Source organism: Cervus canadensis, chromosome 7 (genome assembly GCF_019320065.1).
Source record: "Cervus canadensis isolate Bull #8, Minnesota chromosome 7, ASM1932006v1, whole genome shotgun sequence".
NCBI classification, from domain to species: Eukaryota; Metazoa; Chordata; class Mammalia; order Artiodactyla; family Cervidae; genus Cervus; species Cervus canadensis.
In genome coordinates, this window is record NC_057392.1 from 10,008,874 (window position 1) to 10,025,087 (window position 16,214).

General features: G+C 38.2%; 2 protein-coding genes across 8 annotated transcripts in view; both read right to left on the reverse strand.

Annotated features, from left to right (window-relative positions):
• Positions 1 to 3,445, reverse strand: part of IL20RB (interleukin 20 receptor subunit beta) — a 34,518-nt gene extending 31,073 nt beyond the window's left edge. Inside the window, exon 1 of one of the 3 annotated variants that reach the window (XM_043474333.1) lies at positions 2,748 to 3,445. In XM_043474333.1, coding sequence (XP_043330268.1) covers positions 2,748 to 2,820 — 73 coding nt within the window. In that variant the 5' untranslated portion in view covers positions 2,821 to 3,445. Of the gene's footprint in view, positions 1 to 1,083; positions 1,226 to 2,747 lie in introns of those variants that run through there. The other 2 variants (XM_043474334.1, XM_043474335.1) reach the window with 2 other exon arrangements.
• Positions 3,446 to 3,642: 197 nt separating this feature from the next.
• The window catches only part of NCK1 (NCK adaptor protein 1), a 79,877-nt gene continuing 67,305 nt past the window's right edge, over positions 3,643 to 16,214 (reverse strand). For all 5 annotated transcript variants that reach the window (XM_043474327.1, XM_043474330.1, XM_043474331.1 and 2 more), the window contains 2 exons: positions 15,385 to 16,097; positions 3,643 to 13,389 (listed from right to left, as the gene is read on the reverse strand). In XM_043474327.1, the coding sequence (XP_043330262.1) occupies positions 13,195 to 13,389; positions 15,385 to 16,097 (908 nt within the window). In that variant the 3' untranslated portion in view covers positions 3,643 to 13,194. The remainder of the gene's footprint in view (positions 13,390 to 15,384; positions 16,098 to 16,214) is intronic.

Here is a 16,214-nt window from a genome sequence, read left to right on the forward strand (position 1 = left end):
GCTTGAGAAAACTCTGGGAAGTAGTGAAGGATACGGAAGCCTGATGTTCTGCAGTCCATGGGGTCATGAAGAGTCAGACATGACTGATCAACTGAATAACAACAGTTTCTATCTGACATTAGACCTTTGTGCCCTTCTGAGGTTTATGCCCACCACAAAGTCCTCAGGCAAATTTCCCCAGCAGAAAACCCTGCATCTTCCTCCTTGCATGACTCCATACTGGCTTTCTCCTCATGGGGTCCGCTGTCAATCCCCCTCATTTGGATCCTCTTCTGTCACTTTTACCTCAATAGCCCTTCTGGCAAATGTGTCAGAAAAGGTAGAAACATTTTCTTTATTACTTTCACTTTGTCCTTCCAACCTTTTCCTGTCCTGCTTATGTGCCAGCTTCTTCCGCAGAGAACTAAAAGGGCACAGGCTCTGTAGGCATCCAAACCAGGATCAAATCCCAGTTCTCCAACTTACTAGATGTAGACACTTCTGTAACTAACTGAACCTCTCTGTTACCTAGTGTATAAATGGGGATTATATCACCTCCTTTGCAGGACTGATGTGAGATGTCGAGAATGTTTTCACTAATCTAGCACACAGTGTGCGCTCATAAATGGCAGTCGTGATGGTCATCGTCGTTGCTATTTTTATTACTATTATTATTGGTAGTGGGAATCAGTTTCTTGAATCACACAAACTACTTGAAAGGGACAGGGCAAGGAAAAATAATTCTATAAAAGAAAGCAAGAACTCTACCCATCTGTCCCAAGGATCTAGAGTAAGTAATAGTTCGTTTAGATGTTGCTGAAATCATTTCAGGCTTCTACACAATTCAGAGGAAATGATCAAAATCACATAAAGGTAACCTCAGCTAAAGCAACTATTTGCTGACACCACCACCAGTTTGCATAACCAACAGATGGTAAGTAACAGGGGGTGGGCATCCTGACATCTTCAGAGTGCCTTTGTTTGCATAATCTCGTTTGACACCTCCCAACCACAAGGTAGCTATTTTGACCATTTTACAGACAAGGAAATTGAAGTGATGTGATACATTCACTGAACTAGCAAGTGATAAAAATCAAGACTCACCCATAGGTCCTTCTCACGCTGACATCCTTGTGGCTTCTACCACTGTTTTTTGGGGGGCAGGGCAGGGAGAGACAAGGATAGTGGTGGCTGTTTTTGTTTCTTTGTTTTTCTGTGCAAGTTTACAGGTACCAGAAGAGTACTCACCTCCAGGTCTGTGTAAAATAGGAGTTTTCCTTAAAAGGCTGGACTGCCTCATTGAAGAAAATGTCAAATTAATAAATGGGTCAAGGGGATCAAAAAACATAAATTTCGTGTTTAAAAAAAATTAGGAAAAATACGCTGGCCTTTCCCCTTCTCATTCAGCCTCCCCATCTTCTCCCTTTGGCTTAGCAGAGGAGTATTTTCCTGGCAACTTGTTTGTCCCACCAACTAATCAATCGGTCAACTAACTAACCAATCAACCAACACACTTAGCCTATGCTAGGGGCCATGGGGACACCAGGAAAGATGCCTAGGCCCTGCCTTCAGGCAAGTGTAAGAAAAGAAACAACCCACTGAAATAGAGTACAGGGGGTCAAGGGTCAAAGGAGAGAGGTCTGGTAAGGATCTGCAGGAGCAGGGTCCCACCTGGAATGGGACGATGGGTTTGGGGTGGGGTAAGGAGCTAGAGATTGAGCTTCTGGTGGAGAACAATAATCAAGTCCAGGAGGAGGAAATGAGGGCGTTACATGCCAACTGTGAAGACAACAGCTGCCTGTGGTCTATACTTGTTCACAAGGAGCTGTGAGAAAGAGGGTTGGGGACTGAATACAGTGGGTCCCGAAACAAAGAGCAAATTGACATATCACGTGCTGAGACAGAGCTGTGAAGGGCTGCGAGCTACACAGGCATAAATCTGATGTTTAAGTCAGCTCCAAACATCTGCTAATCACCTTGGCACTGATGTGTTACCTGATTTAAACTAACTGGATGATTAGTTCTCAATGTTACCCAAAAATAGAAAAGAAAGTATGAAGAAGAAAGTATTCAATACACCCATCAACACTGCAAACTGTCTAGTACCTTGATGTATTCAAATTAGAAATTTCTCTTAAATGCTGACAGGAAGAAACATCAAAAGCAAAAGAGCTGCAATTTCATAACAATAAAACATGTAGGTGCAAGCAGCCAGAAATGGAGCAGAGAAAATTATGTAATCTTAACCAGCAGGCAAAATGCTCCAAACCAAATACTTTAAAAAATGTTACAGAGTACCTGACCAGGAGAGGGATCCAATTTTCATTAAGTCTTGGACCCCAATATTAAGGTTGCAAAGTATGTCTTCTTATTCACCTGTGTTTTGTTAGAATCTTTATTTTACTTAAACCTCTCCTTACAGAGAACATCTCTGAGGCACTCAGAGAAAGACTGAGATAATACTGTGTTCTGGCTTTTAAAACTCGATAATGAAATGAATAATAAAATGCATATGGATCTCTGTTCACCTTTAAACTATTTGTTCTGATGCTTTATCTTTCTAGATTGCTTTGTGGAATTTAAGAGAGGTTTCTTAATAGAATGCAGGCCTTTTCTTTGTGGGGATGGAGGAGTGAAAAACCTTTTGAAAAACAGACACAAGGTGACCTATGCATATACTACAACCCCAAACCCTGGGAAGGTATTTTTCAGCTTCTTAACCTATAGTTGAATCCCAGACTATTGGCCGTATTCTAATTAATACTTACCCACAAACAAACAAGGAATCAAGGCGTAGGAAAACCACATGATAAGACTTGTCTTGATTTCTTCTAGAACCATTTTGAGGGTCGGTGTTTGGCAGACTCAGCTTGACCTGGAATGCTGTTTCCTTCCAGAATGAAGCATGCTTTCCCTCTCAGCCATCCTTGCTTCGGGACACAGATGTTGGAGCTCAGTCTGAGTCGCTGTAAAGCCTGAATTGTTCTGGAAAGAGGAGCCAGCTCACAAGAGGCGGGCTGCGCAGCACCTTCCTTTCTGCCCAGACCTAGATATTGCGTCAAGAGGGAGTGGCCTAGGAGAGTTCCAGAGAAAACTTACCTGGGAAGCTTAAGAATCAGTGTGGTGAGGGGAATGCCCTGGTGTCCAGTGGTTAGGACTCTGTGCTTCCACTGCAGGGGGCACAGATTCGATCCCTAGTCAGGGAACTAAGATCCTGCATGTAAATAAATTATTATTATTGTTATGTTTTTTTAAAAAATAAAAAATCTGCCTGGATCACAGGCTCTAACCTGGGGGACCCTGGATAGACCTCTAGAGGTCTCCTTGGCAGTAGCAGGCAAGATTATCTGACCCTCTCAGCAAATAACTGTTCTCTTTCACAACGCTCCCTCTTGTGAGTTCATTGGAGGTGGGTACTTTTGCTACATCTCTAATTCAGAAGAAGTAGAGATGTTTAAAAAAAATTTTTTTAAATATCTTTTTAAGAGTCAGGAGATGAAGAATATATAGCTTCATATTTGTTTGCATTTGCAAAAAGAAAACCTGGAAGGAGATAGAGAAACTACCAAGGTTGTTTATCTTGGGGCGAAGGGAGTGGGAATTGGGAAGATGGAGAAGAAAAATGGGAACCAGACTCTTTCCAGTAACTTTTGTTTGTTTGGGGAATTTTAAAAACTGTTTTTATTGTGGTAAAATACACATAAAATTTACCATCTTAGCCATTTTTCCATATACAGTCAGTGGTATTAAATACATCCAAATTGTTATACAACCATTACCACCATCCGTCCCCATAATTCATCTTGTAAAACTGAAACTCTATACTCATTAAACAGTAACTCCCCCTTCCCCCCTCCCCCTGGAAATCACCATTGTATTTCCTGTCTTCAGGATTTTGACTACTCCAAGTACCTCGTGTAAGTGGAATCCTGCAATACTTGTCTTTCTGTGACTTGTTTATTTCAAATAACAGTATAACGTCCTCAAGATTCGCCCATTTTGTAGATTATAGAATCCCTTCCTTTTTAAGGCTGAATAATGTTCCATATACCACATTGTTTATCCACTCACTGACACTCGAGTTGCTTCCACATCTTAGTTACTGTGAATATAATGCCGCTCTGAACACAGATGTACAAACATCCTGAGATTCTGCTTTCGATTCTTGTGGGTGCTATGTATCTTTTTATATTGTTTGATTACTGAACCATGTGAATGTATTATTGAACATTTTAATTTTTTTTTAATTGGAAGGAAATTTTATAAGGTTTGGCCCCCTAAAATGTTAGCTTTTTAAAGTCTCTAAACACTCTACACGTGCAAATGCATTAGTAAAAAGAACATGAATTTTAGAGTGCAACATTTTAGTGTCAGAAATTATTTGCAATATAACCTTAGGAAAGTTATTTATTTATTCATTCAACTGCCATTCACTAAGGGCTTACTATATGCTAGATACTGGAAATTAATAGTTCCTGCCCTCAACCACAAACTTCCCAACTAGTGGAGAAAATGGACATGAGAATAATCACAAATCAATATTCGAAATGAAATGACAGAAATGTTATCAAAGGCATATAGGAGCATTAATCAGAAACACCTAACTCAGCCTAGGTGATCAGAGAAGACTTCCTGGAGGAGGTGACTTAAGGGCTGAGAATTAAATGCTAAAAAAAATCAGCCAGCTATAGTGTGTTTAGGAAACCACAAGAAGCTTGGTGCAACTAGAGAACAAGGTTGAAGTAGCAAGAAATGGGGCTCAAAGGCAGACAAAAACAGAATTCAAGAGAGCTTTGAATGCCTTATTGAGGAGCACTGAGTTTATTCTGAGGCAATGAGGGTTAAAGGAGCTCCAGTCTGATCACAGCACCCTCTGTATTTGAGTTTGAGAAAGTCTATGACTAGGGTGGAGAAAATAGTGGAAGCAGCCAAACTGGAGGCTGGTAGGTGAGGAGGGAGGTATTTTAGTCAGTCAGGTGAGAGATGTTGGCTTCCACAAGGTTTTCCCATGTCTCAAGAGAGAGAAGCGAATAAATTCAAAACAGGGAGGTAGAATTGACAGCTCCTAGACATTGAGTGGATTGGAGGAGGAGGAGGAGGCAAACATGATTTTCAGGTTCTAGGTCTGAGTAACTAGGTGGTGACAGCAGCTTAACCTAAATAATGTTAAGGAGGGTGGGGTGGCAGCAAGGTAGTCAGAGATGGGGATGGTATAGAAAAAGTGTGCATGTGTTCAGTTTGATACACTTGAACTTGAGGTGCTCGTAAGGACTGGGGGGAGTCTTCAAAATGTAAATGATCTTTGTCTCAGTTTATGAGTGTCAGGGTATGGCACCATTTCCCCTACCTTCAGCATTTCAGTGGTAGCTGAGACTAGGAAGTGGTGAGAACATTCAGGGAGGGTATGTAGATTAAGGAGGTGGGTGGATATGCTCTTGGAGAAGACCAGCATTTAAGAATGAACTGACTAAAGAATGAACTGACAAAAGAAAAATGGCATAAAAAGATATGGGGGAATAAATAGGTCAGAGAGGTGGTTCTGGAACAAACTATGGGCATGGAAACAATGAGGGAAGGGGTGGTCACCAAGGGGGAGTGCAGAAGAAAGTCACTTGATCATCAAAAAATGTCTCCAAGATTTATGTCACCTAGAAGGTCATTTGTAATCTCAGTAAGAGGAGTCCCAGTGGACAACTTCGATCAGAAGTTAGATCGTTGTAGGCTGAGGAGTGGATTGGAAAAAGTACTGCTCTCTTGATGTGAAGGGGAAGATAGCAACTCCATGAGCCTCATTTTTATAAAACAATGATGTCTTGCATAATAGTTGTGGGAATTAAAGAATGCAGACAAAGCACATTAGCACAGTGCCAGGAACACAATAGTTCTTCACAAATGGCTTATTAACCATTTGTTGTATTAATAATATTAACAATAAATACATTAGGGATTATTTGCTCTTACTGGCTGGACCTTTGTAGGCTGCCCATCTTTCAGTTTGGGCCCTGAATCAGCAAAGAAAGGCTTCCAGTTGGTGACATCTATTAAGAGGGTCGTCGAAAGCATGGGTTCTGGAGCCAGACTGTCTGGGTTGGCGTTTGGGCTTCGCCATTTACTAGTTGTGTTTTTTTAGCCAGCTCTTTTAAGAAATGTTTTAATGTCCTCCTCTGCAAATTGGAAAAAACTGTAATAGTACCTAACTCACAGGGCTGTTGTGAGGATTATGTGAGACAGTACATTCAGGACAGGATCTGGCAAAGTAAGTACACAGTAAACATTAGCTGTATCTTTTAACTACATAATAGTCAAGAACACTTGCTGCTCCGTCTCCTTGATCCTCACATTATACATATAGTATATAAAGGACTTAAGTCTTTCAAGGTAAGATTTGATTCCCAACTTTTCAGATGAGGACACACCTGAAAATTTACTGTAGACCCCCAGGGCTAGACAGACAGAAATTTTGACAGAGATCTGCCTAACTACAAGTTCTTTTCACTCACCTTACTGCCTCCCAATTAGCACCAAGAGGGCTCACAATGTGTATGAGGGACATAGAACAGTGAACAATCTAGATTAGCAAGGGCTTTAGAGAACAGGTAGTCCTTAAAATGGCATTTCAAGGATGTACCTCCTTAGTTTGGATAGGAGATTCACATTTGCAGTTAAGCATTCCAACTGAGAGGATGGCATGGGCAAGGCTCAGGAATGGAAAAGTTGAAGGAAAACAGACTGAGGACGAAAAGGTAAGTAAACAGAAAATGGGAGAAAGAACAAGACTTAGTTATGCTGTAGAGGAAGGAGAGTTGTTCCCCAGACTTTGAGGTCTTAAGATATTTAGCTCAATCTGGACATGAGTCCCTGTCAAGATCCCCTGCCCACCACTGCTATGTTGACAAGGCAGTACTGCCTGCCACTCCATCACAGTCCACTGCAAGGACTCTGAACTCTGCTCAGCAGACTTCTGGGACACTGAAACGTAATGCTACCTGGCTGTCACAAGCTTTTGAATGACACTGGCCCATGAATCAACAAGGAGCTTAGACCATCAACCTCTGCACGGGCCAAGCCACTGGTTGAAAATTTCTGGAGGGCCGTGCCTCACCTGCAAGCCGCTACCCTTGCCTGGACATGCCTGACTCTGACCATACCTTTTTCTTCTGACTTTGAGGAATTTCCGTCTCTATACCTTCTCATCAGTTGGTTGTGATCTATTAGTTGGTTGGTCGGTCTATGCAACCTGCCAAGACTGAACTATCCTCTAAACTGCTGCCAGGACTTCTCAGATTAATTCCCACAGCATTCCAGTCATCTATGTCTGAAGACGAACCATTGGAAGTACAAAGCTATTTCCTATCATAAGCACAGTCTACAAGTAGGAATTAGTTTTCCTATTACACTATTTGCCATTTGAATGATTATGGAAGGAAAAGCAAGGAGATAGTTTTTTTATGGAAAGGCAAAAGAGTTGGGAGGAAAAAGGATATTGATGCTCAAGGAAGAAACTCCTAAGCCCTCTGAGCCCCGTAAGGGTTGGGATTAAACTGAAGCAAGGGAGGCACCAGGGCACAAAATTTGAGGCACTAACTCTTACGGTTGTGCAAACCCAGGGTAGGTCCTGGTGCTCTGGCACAGACCATGAGGTCAATTAACTGCAATAATGCTCCCTGCTCTACTTAGCACAAAACAGTTCTCTTCCCTTTAATCAAAGGAATATGTCTATGTCCTGCGTTCCATCTGACATTTCACTGTAACTCCATCTCAATTCTTTTTTCTTCTGCAAGTAACACAGGGTATTTAAACAGTAGAATTTGCCTCGTCTTAGTTTTTTACTCCTGCTTCCACTGAGTCTCTTCCAGATATAACTTTGACACACTTTCCAGCTCTCGTTTTCAGGATTCTTGCAGCCCCTTTTCAACCTCCTCTGAACACACTTTACTTTTTCAATTTCCTGCCTAGTTTATTGTTTGGCCACAGTGCAGAACATCAGGAATGTTAACCTCAATTCTTTCCTTCAGGTGTGAATTAAAACCTTCAAGTCTGTCAACAAACTGTCCTCCTTCCTGTAGTTATAACTGATTCTTTTCTATATGATATTCCCCAACAACTCCTCTTAAGATGGAGAATCAGGCCTTATTCAAAATAGAACTTTGCAGTTAAAAGTTCCATGTCTAAATAAAACAAATATCATTTTATTCAATTTTACAATTTGAAAACCAGAAAAAATGCTCCGTAACAGTGAAGATCTTAATATAATTTTTCAAATGATTTTGACTGCTCTATTTTCACTCATACACTGGTTTAAAGCTAGTCACCAGAGATTAAGTGAAGCACACAGTACACTCAAGGTCAATTTTATGAGACCTCCTTTGACCATCCTACATAAATGAACACCCACTCTCTCTTCTTGCTCTGTTTTTTCTTCATAGAACTTTTCCATTAGGCTTTACATCATGAGAAATGTACAGCTTTTGGACAAACATATCCCTTTTCTTCACTCTTATATTGCTAGGTTAGAATGGTCTGGCACCTACACAATCAAATTATTTGAGGTGAGGTGGCTGGATGGTTGGTTGATGGATAAATATCTCCAAAACCTAAGCGGACACAAAACTATACACATAGATATTACTGTCCAAAAAGTAATTTTCTCATCTTGACACCAAGTGATTAGCATACGCCCTGATGAAATTGTCTTCTACACCATCCCCCTTATCTATAGTCTAAAACATATCAAAACAAGTAAAAGTGTGTTTGCATTACTTGTTCTGAGAAAAGACATTTATTGAGGGATTACTAATTTCTTCTACAAATGCTCAAAAAACATCACTTTTAAAACCATTCCAGTATTTAACAGACTCTCAGTCTCATTCTGGAATACACCTGTCTCCATAATTTCCCAAAAGCTATCTTCAAATGTTCTACAGAGTTTAATATATTTTCTGAGTCCAGAGATCTATTTAAAGCAATACCTAAACTACTTCAGATGTCTACTCTTGTCTACTTGTAAGTTTGTTTTCCTGTTCAAAAGTCACAGTAATACAGGGAGAGAGGAAATTGAGTAAGTACTTTTTGTCTTCTATAACTACAAATAAATTTGGCAACATTATTTCAAAATACTGAGACCAGCTTTCCCTGGAGCCTTAAAAGCAGCTTAAAAAGTAATTTGAGAGGAAACATTTTAAAAATCTGCTAGGTAAACTAAATGTTTGTGTGAATCCTTTGTAGGCATCAGGCCAATTCCGAAGTATCCAAGATAATATAAGTGCTCAGACCAACATACATACTCTCAAAAGACATGGTGCTTTACCTCTGTGAACATAGCCAGTGATAACGAAAACTCATGCTCTTCAAAACCTAAGCCCAATTTATGTTCTCATTAAAAAGTCTCAGCAAACTATATTAGTACTTCCAAATCAAAGGAACCTCTCACAATAAACAAGAAAAATGTATTTCAGTTCTTTGGTCATTGGTTTTAGGTCATTTAACAGCAAGAAACTAGGGTGTGGAGTATGCATAGTGTGCTGGTCTGTTAAATGAGTTTAGAAGATGACAGTTAAGTCATATAAACTTGTTAAAAGCCAACAGAACCAGTTTTTCAGAAGAAAGCTTTCCTACCTTGCCTTGCAATAGAATAAAACAGTGATTTTCCCCAGAAGCAGTAATATGGCATTTTCAAAAAGTCGCTTGGATGCTGTTCAGAACATAAAACGGGGATGTCATTTGTGCTGTATCAAATTTGCTTTATGTTAGAAGTGACTTCAGTTGTGAAACCATTCAAAAACATTTAAAGAATCTAGATAAATAAGACTGCAAAGGATCTTCTTTTCTTCTAGCAAAATACTGAAGTGAAAAGTTAAAGCATGCTGTAATAATATATTCCTTATTAATTTGGACACTGCAACTGAATGTTTCTGCAAAATGTAAGTTTCCAGATTCCAAACCAAAAACTCCCGTTACAGGAAAAACAGGGAGTAACACTAACTGCATTTTGAGATTTGAACTAGGAGCATAAAGGTTGGGAAACACTGTTTTACTGTTAATCTTTAATGTATTGGTAAAAATAAGGGGAGCATCCATACTATTCAATGCCTTGTGAGAATTCAAATCCAGTGTTACCAGCTTCTCCTTTTTCAGGGGAAACCAAAACTCTGTTTATGTAAACCCCTCCACCCCCCCATTTAAAAATGCTAACAATTATTTTTTTAAGCATTTTAGCTCGAACTGTATTCCTGTTTGATTGTATCCTGAACTGGGTTATCTTGCAAGATGGGAGAAGGGTGGCGATGCTGAGTTTTGGACTTATCAACAGCAACAAAAGTGGCTGTCTTGCCAGGGGAAGATGTGCCTTTTTGCAATTCTCACAAATGTACCTACACAAACAGTAGTGGCCCTGCTTCTTGCAATCTCTAGATTAGATGACAAAATTAAAGCACTAAAGCTGGAGACAACTTATGGGTTATTACTGTATCCACATATCCATGAAGACATCATTCTACCAACCAAAGCTAGGCGTTTTATTCTTACAGCAATTACAACGGATTGCACTAAAGCCTTTTGATTTTGTCAAGTGATGTATCTGTGACACACCATCTTTGAAAGTGCCAGGTGTTACTGCGCATAGTCAAAGGTGTGTAATAGGTGTGAGTCTGTATCCAGCTGAACGTAAGGACTTCCGATTAAATAACAGATACGGCAGCAATAGCTTTCAGTCACGGAGCTTACATAAAGTTCTGAAAATCCTTCTTCCAAGAATTTGAAGTTATTTGTAGAAGTGGGTTGCGGGGCAGTTATGTGTTATATTTAAAATGAAAGCTAAGCATCTCCTCACAGATGAAAGAAAATTTCTGTAATATTTCTCTTTCCAGGACTTTCCTCCTAGTCTAAAAACAGGCACAATGAAGCCAATGTGTCACAAGACAAGTGTACAGGCTAGGAATGAGGAAACGTGGTTTCTAACACAAGTCCTGCTACTAGCTAGCCATGTAGATGTTTTTGAAAATGATTCCAGTTCTTAAGAAAATTCATGCTTTAAAAAAAAAGTCATTGATGTAAACACTGGTTTTAAGACTTTAAAAAAATTGATAAAATGTACAAAATTAAGTAGTTCCCAGTGAGGTCTCCATCATATAGTAAGAGCACACAATAGCTATTATTGGCACACGTGGATCTCCTAGGAATTCTCTAGTTAGTATAAATCTAATTACAGCACAGAAATATGCATTGTTTCCAGTGCTACTCCACTCCTAGCTACTTTCTCAAAATGCTTGACATCAGCTCAGCAGGGTTTGCTATAAATAGCTCATGTCTGTGATACAAATTAGTAATTGAACCCATCCCCTCCTTTCTTTTTTTAAACATTCATTTTTTAAGTAAGGAAGACTGGATTGGGGTGGGGGGACCACAAAGAGGTAGAGAATAAAAAGAAAGCATCATCAAATGTTTAAAATTTAAAAGTCATTTTACAACTACTTGAAAACTATTTTCTTCAATTTATATTCATGATTTTACAGCCAAAAAAACAAGCATGTGACTTTTGTTTCCATTAAACTTGCCTACTCATAATTATCTTAAATAAATAAAGTGGGGCTGAGAAAAATAATGAAATACAAACTAAAAGGCTTTAAAAGCAGATGTAATGAAGATAAAAGAATTGTAAAAAGTTTGTATTTGCTAACTCCTGTTGCTTAGAGGGAGAAGTCAGGGCTGCCACCCAGTGGCAATCTAAGTCTTTAAATGATCTGAAGATTTAGAGAATTAAAAAACAAAATAAATCTAAAACCACCAAAATCAAGAAATTCATGAATTAGACTTCAATTTTAGAATCAGTAATTTTGTGTCTTAAATGTCTGTTTATAATAAAGAATAGAAACATTCATTTGCCTAGGCAGCACTGGTGAAATGTTTAAAAAATCTCATGACTTTCTCCTAATTACTAAATTGTTTTAGCAAGTATTTTCTATTAAAATACTGAAGGTACTTTCCTTAAATCTCCAGAATTTATAATGTGGGCGGGGGGGGGGGAGGGGGGGGGGAGTTGTGGCCATAAAATGTAACTAACTGGTTTTCTTCTGTGATGTACAGAAATAGATTAAATTCTCTACAGTAGCCTCAGCCTCTTACCCATACACCCAAACTTCTGCAGGATAAAAATATAATAGAAGAATCTGCAAAAATAAGATTCTAAAAATTTTCTCAAAGCATTAGCACATCACATCTTTTCATCAAGTATATATCAATTTTAGTGTCTTGGTCAATAAAATTCAAAGCTGAATGAAGAAAATAAAAATACTACAACTACTATGCTTGATTATTACTGATTTTTCTGGGGGGAAGGGTGGTAGGCAGAGAACCAAGTTATCTATCTCATTGTCACCTACTTCTTCAAAATTTGGCCTTAGCTTTTTTTCACAGTGACAATATATAACTAGGGGAAAAAAATAACACTAGAGCATCTATTTACAGTTAAAAGCTAAATATCTTGAGAATGCTTTTTTCTCTTGAATAACCAGATGAGAGAGAAGTAGGGGGAAAAAATTCATAGGAATTTGGAGATTTTTGCTTCCAACAGATGTAAATTTAAATTGTACAAGATATGTTTTCTAACCTATGTCCCATATGGTTTGCTTTAAACTGAAAACAAATGAATTCTGAAAAATGACAGACACAACATATTTGGTATTTACAATGGTTTGTGACAAATATAATAGTTGAAAATAATTTCTAATTTTCCATTTATTATTGCTATTTAGTCACAGAAAAGATTAACTCTCCAAGAAATTTATTTTAGCATATGGTATATGTTGATATAATAATTTTATATGAATAGAAACCATTGCAGAAGTAACTAAGGTGGTGCCCTTAAAAGAAAATAAAGGAAAGGCAATAAATTCTTTCATATAAAGACTTTTGATTTGCATCATTTTTTCAAAATATAAAACCTTAATATTAGAAGCAAGAGAAGAGCAAGAAAACAATAAAACAGAAGACCCAAGGATAAGGAACTGCTCTATGCAGATGCTTGGTGTATGTAGTATATATATATATATATATATATATGGGCTGAGTTATAATAAAAATATTTTATGTATTATAGTCAATTCTCATATAGAGTTAGAAACAGCAATTTCCAATCAAACATGACTGGACTGACATTTTCTCAGTCTTCAATTACATGACGAATTACAACTGTACAGCAGTTCACTTCGGTCAGCAGTATCATGATAAATGCTTGATAAGATATAATTTTTCTCCTTGTTCACTTGTAAAAATTGGTGCCTTTTTGTAATGTTCTACAAGTTCTTCCATGGTGCTGAATTTACGCTGCCCAATGCAGTAGACAGTCTCTTTTAGTTGTACTTTAAAATGCTTGTTTTTCCCTTGTGCTTTTAGTGATACTGAGAAATCATTTGGCTAGAAGAGAGAAAAAACATTTTGAAAGACATCTATTAACATTTTTATATAAACTAATAACAGCTAAAATGTGAGCACTTTAAACACCAGGCACAATGCTAAATTATTTACATGAACTGTCTCCTTTATGCCTCAAAACAAACCCATTTTACAGATGAAAAAATAAAGGCTGAAGAGAAGCTGAGTTGCCCAAGATCATCTATCTAGTTAAAAAAGCCAGGATTCAATATTGAACCAGTTAGACACAAAAATCTCCCTAACGCCACGGCAAATCCTTTAGTTTAACATTTGATGTGTAAGATCTTCTCTTCATTCAAACTACTGGAGAAACACAGCAGAAAATCCAAGACATCCACCCCTTTTCAATTAGTAGCAAACAGTAGGTGTCTTACAGAATAGCTTATACATGCTGTGAATTCTCAAAGATGAAGGACACAAAAATGAGAACTAACATAAACTCTAAGAGGTCACAAAATCAAAATGCCTGTAAGGAGGAAGAAAGAAATATAAACAAGGGCCAGGGTGGTTATACAGGGGGAACAGTGCATGGCCACTTAGCTGCAACTGTTGCCCTGTAGGAATATAGCTCAACATTGACAGGTCTTCCAATTTTAAAAGGGAAGTCTGATGTCTAAATTTTTATTCGAAACCTCCCAATATTTAAATACTGACAATGAATTCAAATGATTAAAAATACTGTGCAAGTCAAACAAAATATGCTTATTTGCACAGTGTTTTTAATCATTTGAATTCATTGTCAGTTGCAGCTAAGTGGCCATGCACTACTAAAAATAATGGTATATTTTGGCTAATATCTATGCTCAATTACCTACAAGGAAATACAAAGTATTCTGCAATCAAGCTACTTTCTTAGGTTTTTTTCTTTTTTTACATCTAACACTCTTTTGAATAGTCTAGATCATCCTCTTATGCAGTTACTGTCAAAGTTTCAAACAGTGGGTTTCTTGGAAACATCTTATGGTTATTCACCACCCACTCCAGGGTCACTCCCTTCCTAGCCCTTCTGCCCACTGCTTGTCCTGGGAACCAGGGCCAGGCCAGGCATCTAACAGAAAACAAATCCCACTACTCTTCCCTATCATCAACCACCTGCTCTTCCTGCGGGGTTACATACAGACCCCCATATCCTGAACTTCACAGCAGGCAGTTCAATTAATTTCAGTCTTACTCTCTCTTCCCCCACCCCTTACACACATGCACATACACACACACACAAACACACCAGACAGGTTTTCTTCTTTCAACCTTTCGTACAATCACATGTAAACTTTTTGTACAAATATATACACACAAAGCCAATACTAATCATGGAAAAGTAGTGATATCCTTTATCAAGGAAAAATAAAGGTCATTTTTAAGGGAAATGAGTATTGTCAAATTCTAAAATCCTATACAGTATGCAAAAGAGCCCACATAACTATTTTCTTATTCAATTTTTATGGTTTTACAATTTTATTGTTTTACTACCATGGGAATAGAATTTATGGTTATTGTAAATGCCCTCCAAATACGGTGCATGTTCAAATGGGTCTCTGAGGTACCTAAAAGTGTATTCCAACTTCCAAACAGAAACAAATACAAATTTTTTTCTAAATTCAGGGATTTCCTTTAGTGTAAGGGTGACAGTGTACCCATTATGCAATTTAAGAAACGTTTTTCCAGTTTAATCTACTGCATTGTTCTCAGTGAAAAAGTCAACGTTTAATTCTCTCCATTTTTCAGTTTAATGCAACAGAAATATTTCAGGGAGGCAAAACCAACAGAAATAGACAAGGCCAAATAATCCTGTTTAAGGCTATATTTTACTAAAAATAAATATACTTGGAAAGAATATTGACTTTACTCAGAAACTTCACATGTTAACAAACATACTACCTGGTTAATTTTACAGAAGCCACTAAACCTCTCTTGTCTTCCATTTATTTTTTTTAATATCCAGGGCTCTATTTCCATTTACCTTTGAAAACCACTTACCGAAGATTCACTATCACGAATGAGGAAATCACCTTCATGCCCTCTTTCATTTAATGCCATTTCTGCTTGGTGCCTGGTGACTTTCCCATAATACCACGGATTGCCAGCAAACTTTCCAGTGAGTGAAGGCCTAATGTAATCACACTGTGGAGGCGATGGTTCCAAACCTGATGTTAATGGATTATTCTGCATAATGGTAACATAGTTTTTCGGCACCAGACCAACCATTCCATTGATCTTCCTGCATTTCCACCACTCAGGGTCATTTTCAGGTTTTTCAATAACATCCATTATATCTCCTTTCTCAAAATTAAGTTCTTCATCATTGGACGAGCTGAATGGGTAAAGAGCCTGAACCACATGTAATACTTGCCCAGTATTTAGGTTATTGACGACTGCTGCTAACTTCTCTGACAAAGAACCCACATGGTCACCCAAAGGACTGTCACCTTCCTCAGTCACATAGTTTGAAGGGAACCATCCAACTTGTCCATTGTAGCTACCCCGCCACCACCCATCACTGCATTTCTCCATAACGATCACCTTCGTCCCTTTTATCAATGATAATTCATCCTCTCTCTCTGCCATATAGTTAAATTTTACATAAGCAGGCATGTTGAGGTCATAGAGACGTTCCCCTGGGTCAACAAAGCTATCATCAGCAGGAGATGCAGAATCTGGCACACTAGGTTTTCTTTTCACTTTTCCAATGCCTGTTTAAATAAAAAACAGTAATGAGAATATAAAGCAATGAAAAACAAAAAAACACCAATTCATTCATTACAAAAGGATCTTCAACTCAGTAACTAAGTTTTTTACCCCTCCCTCTT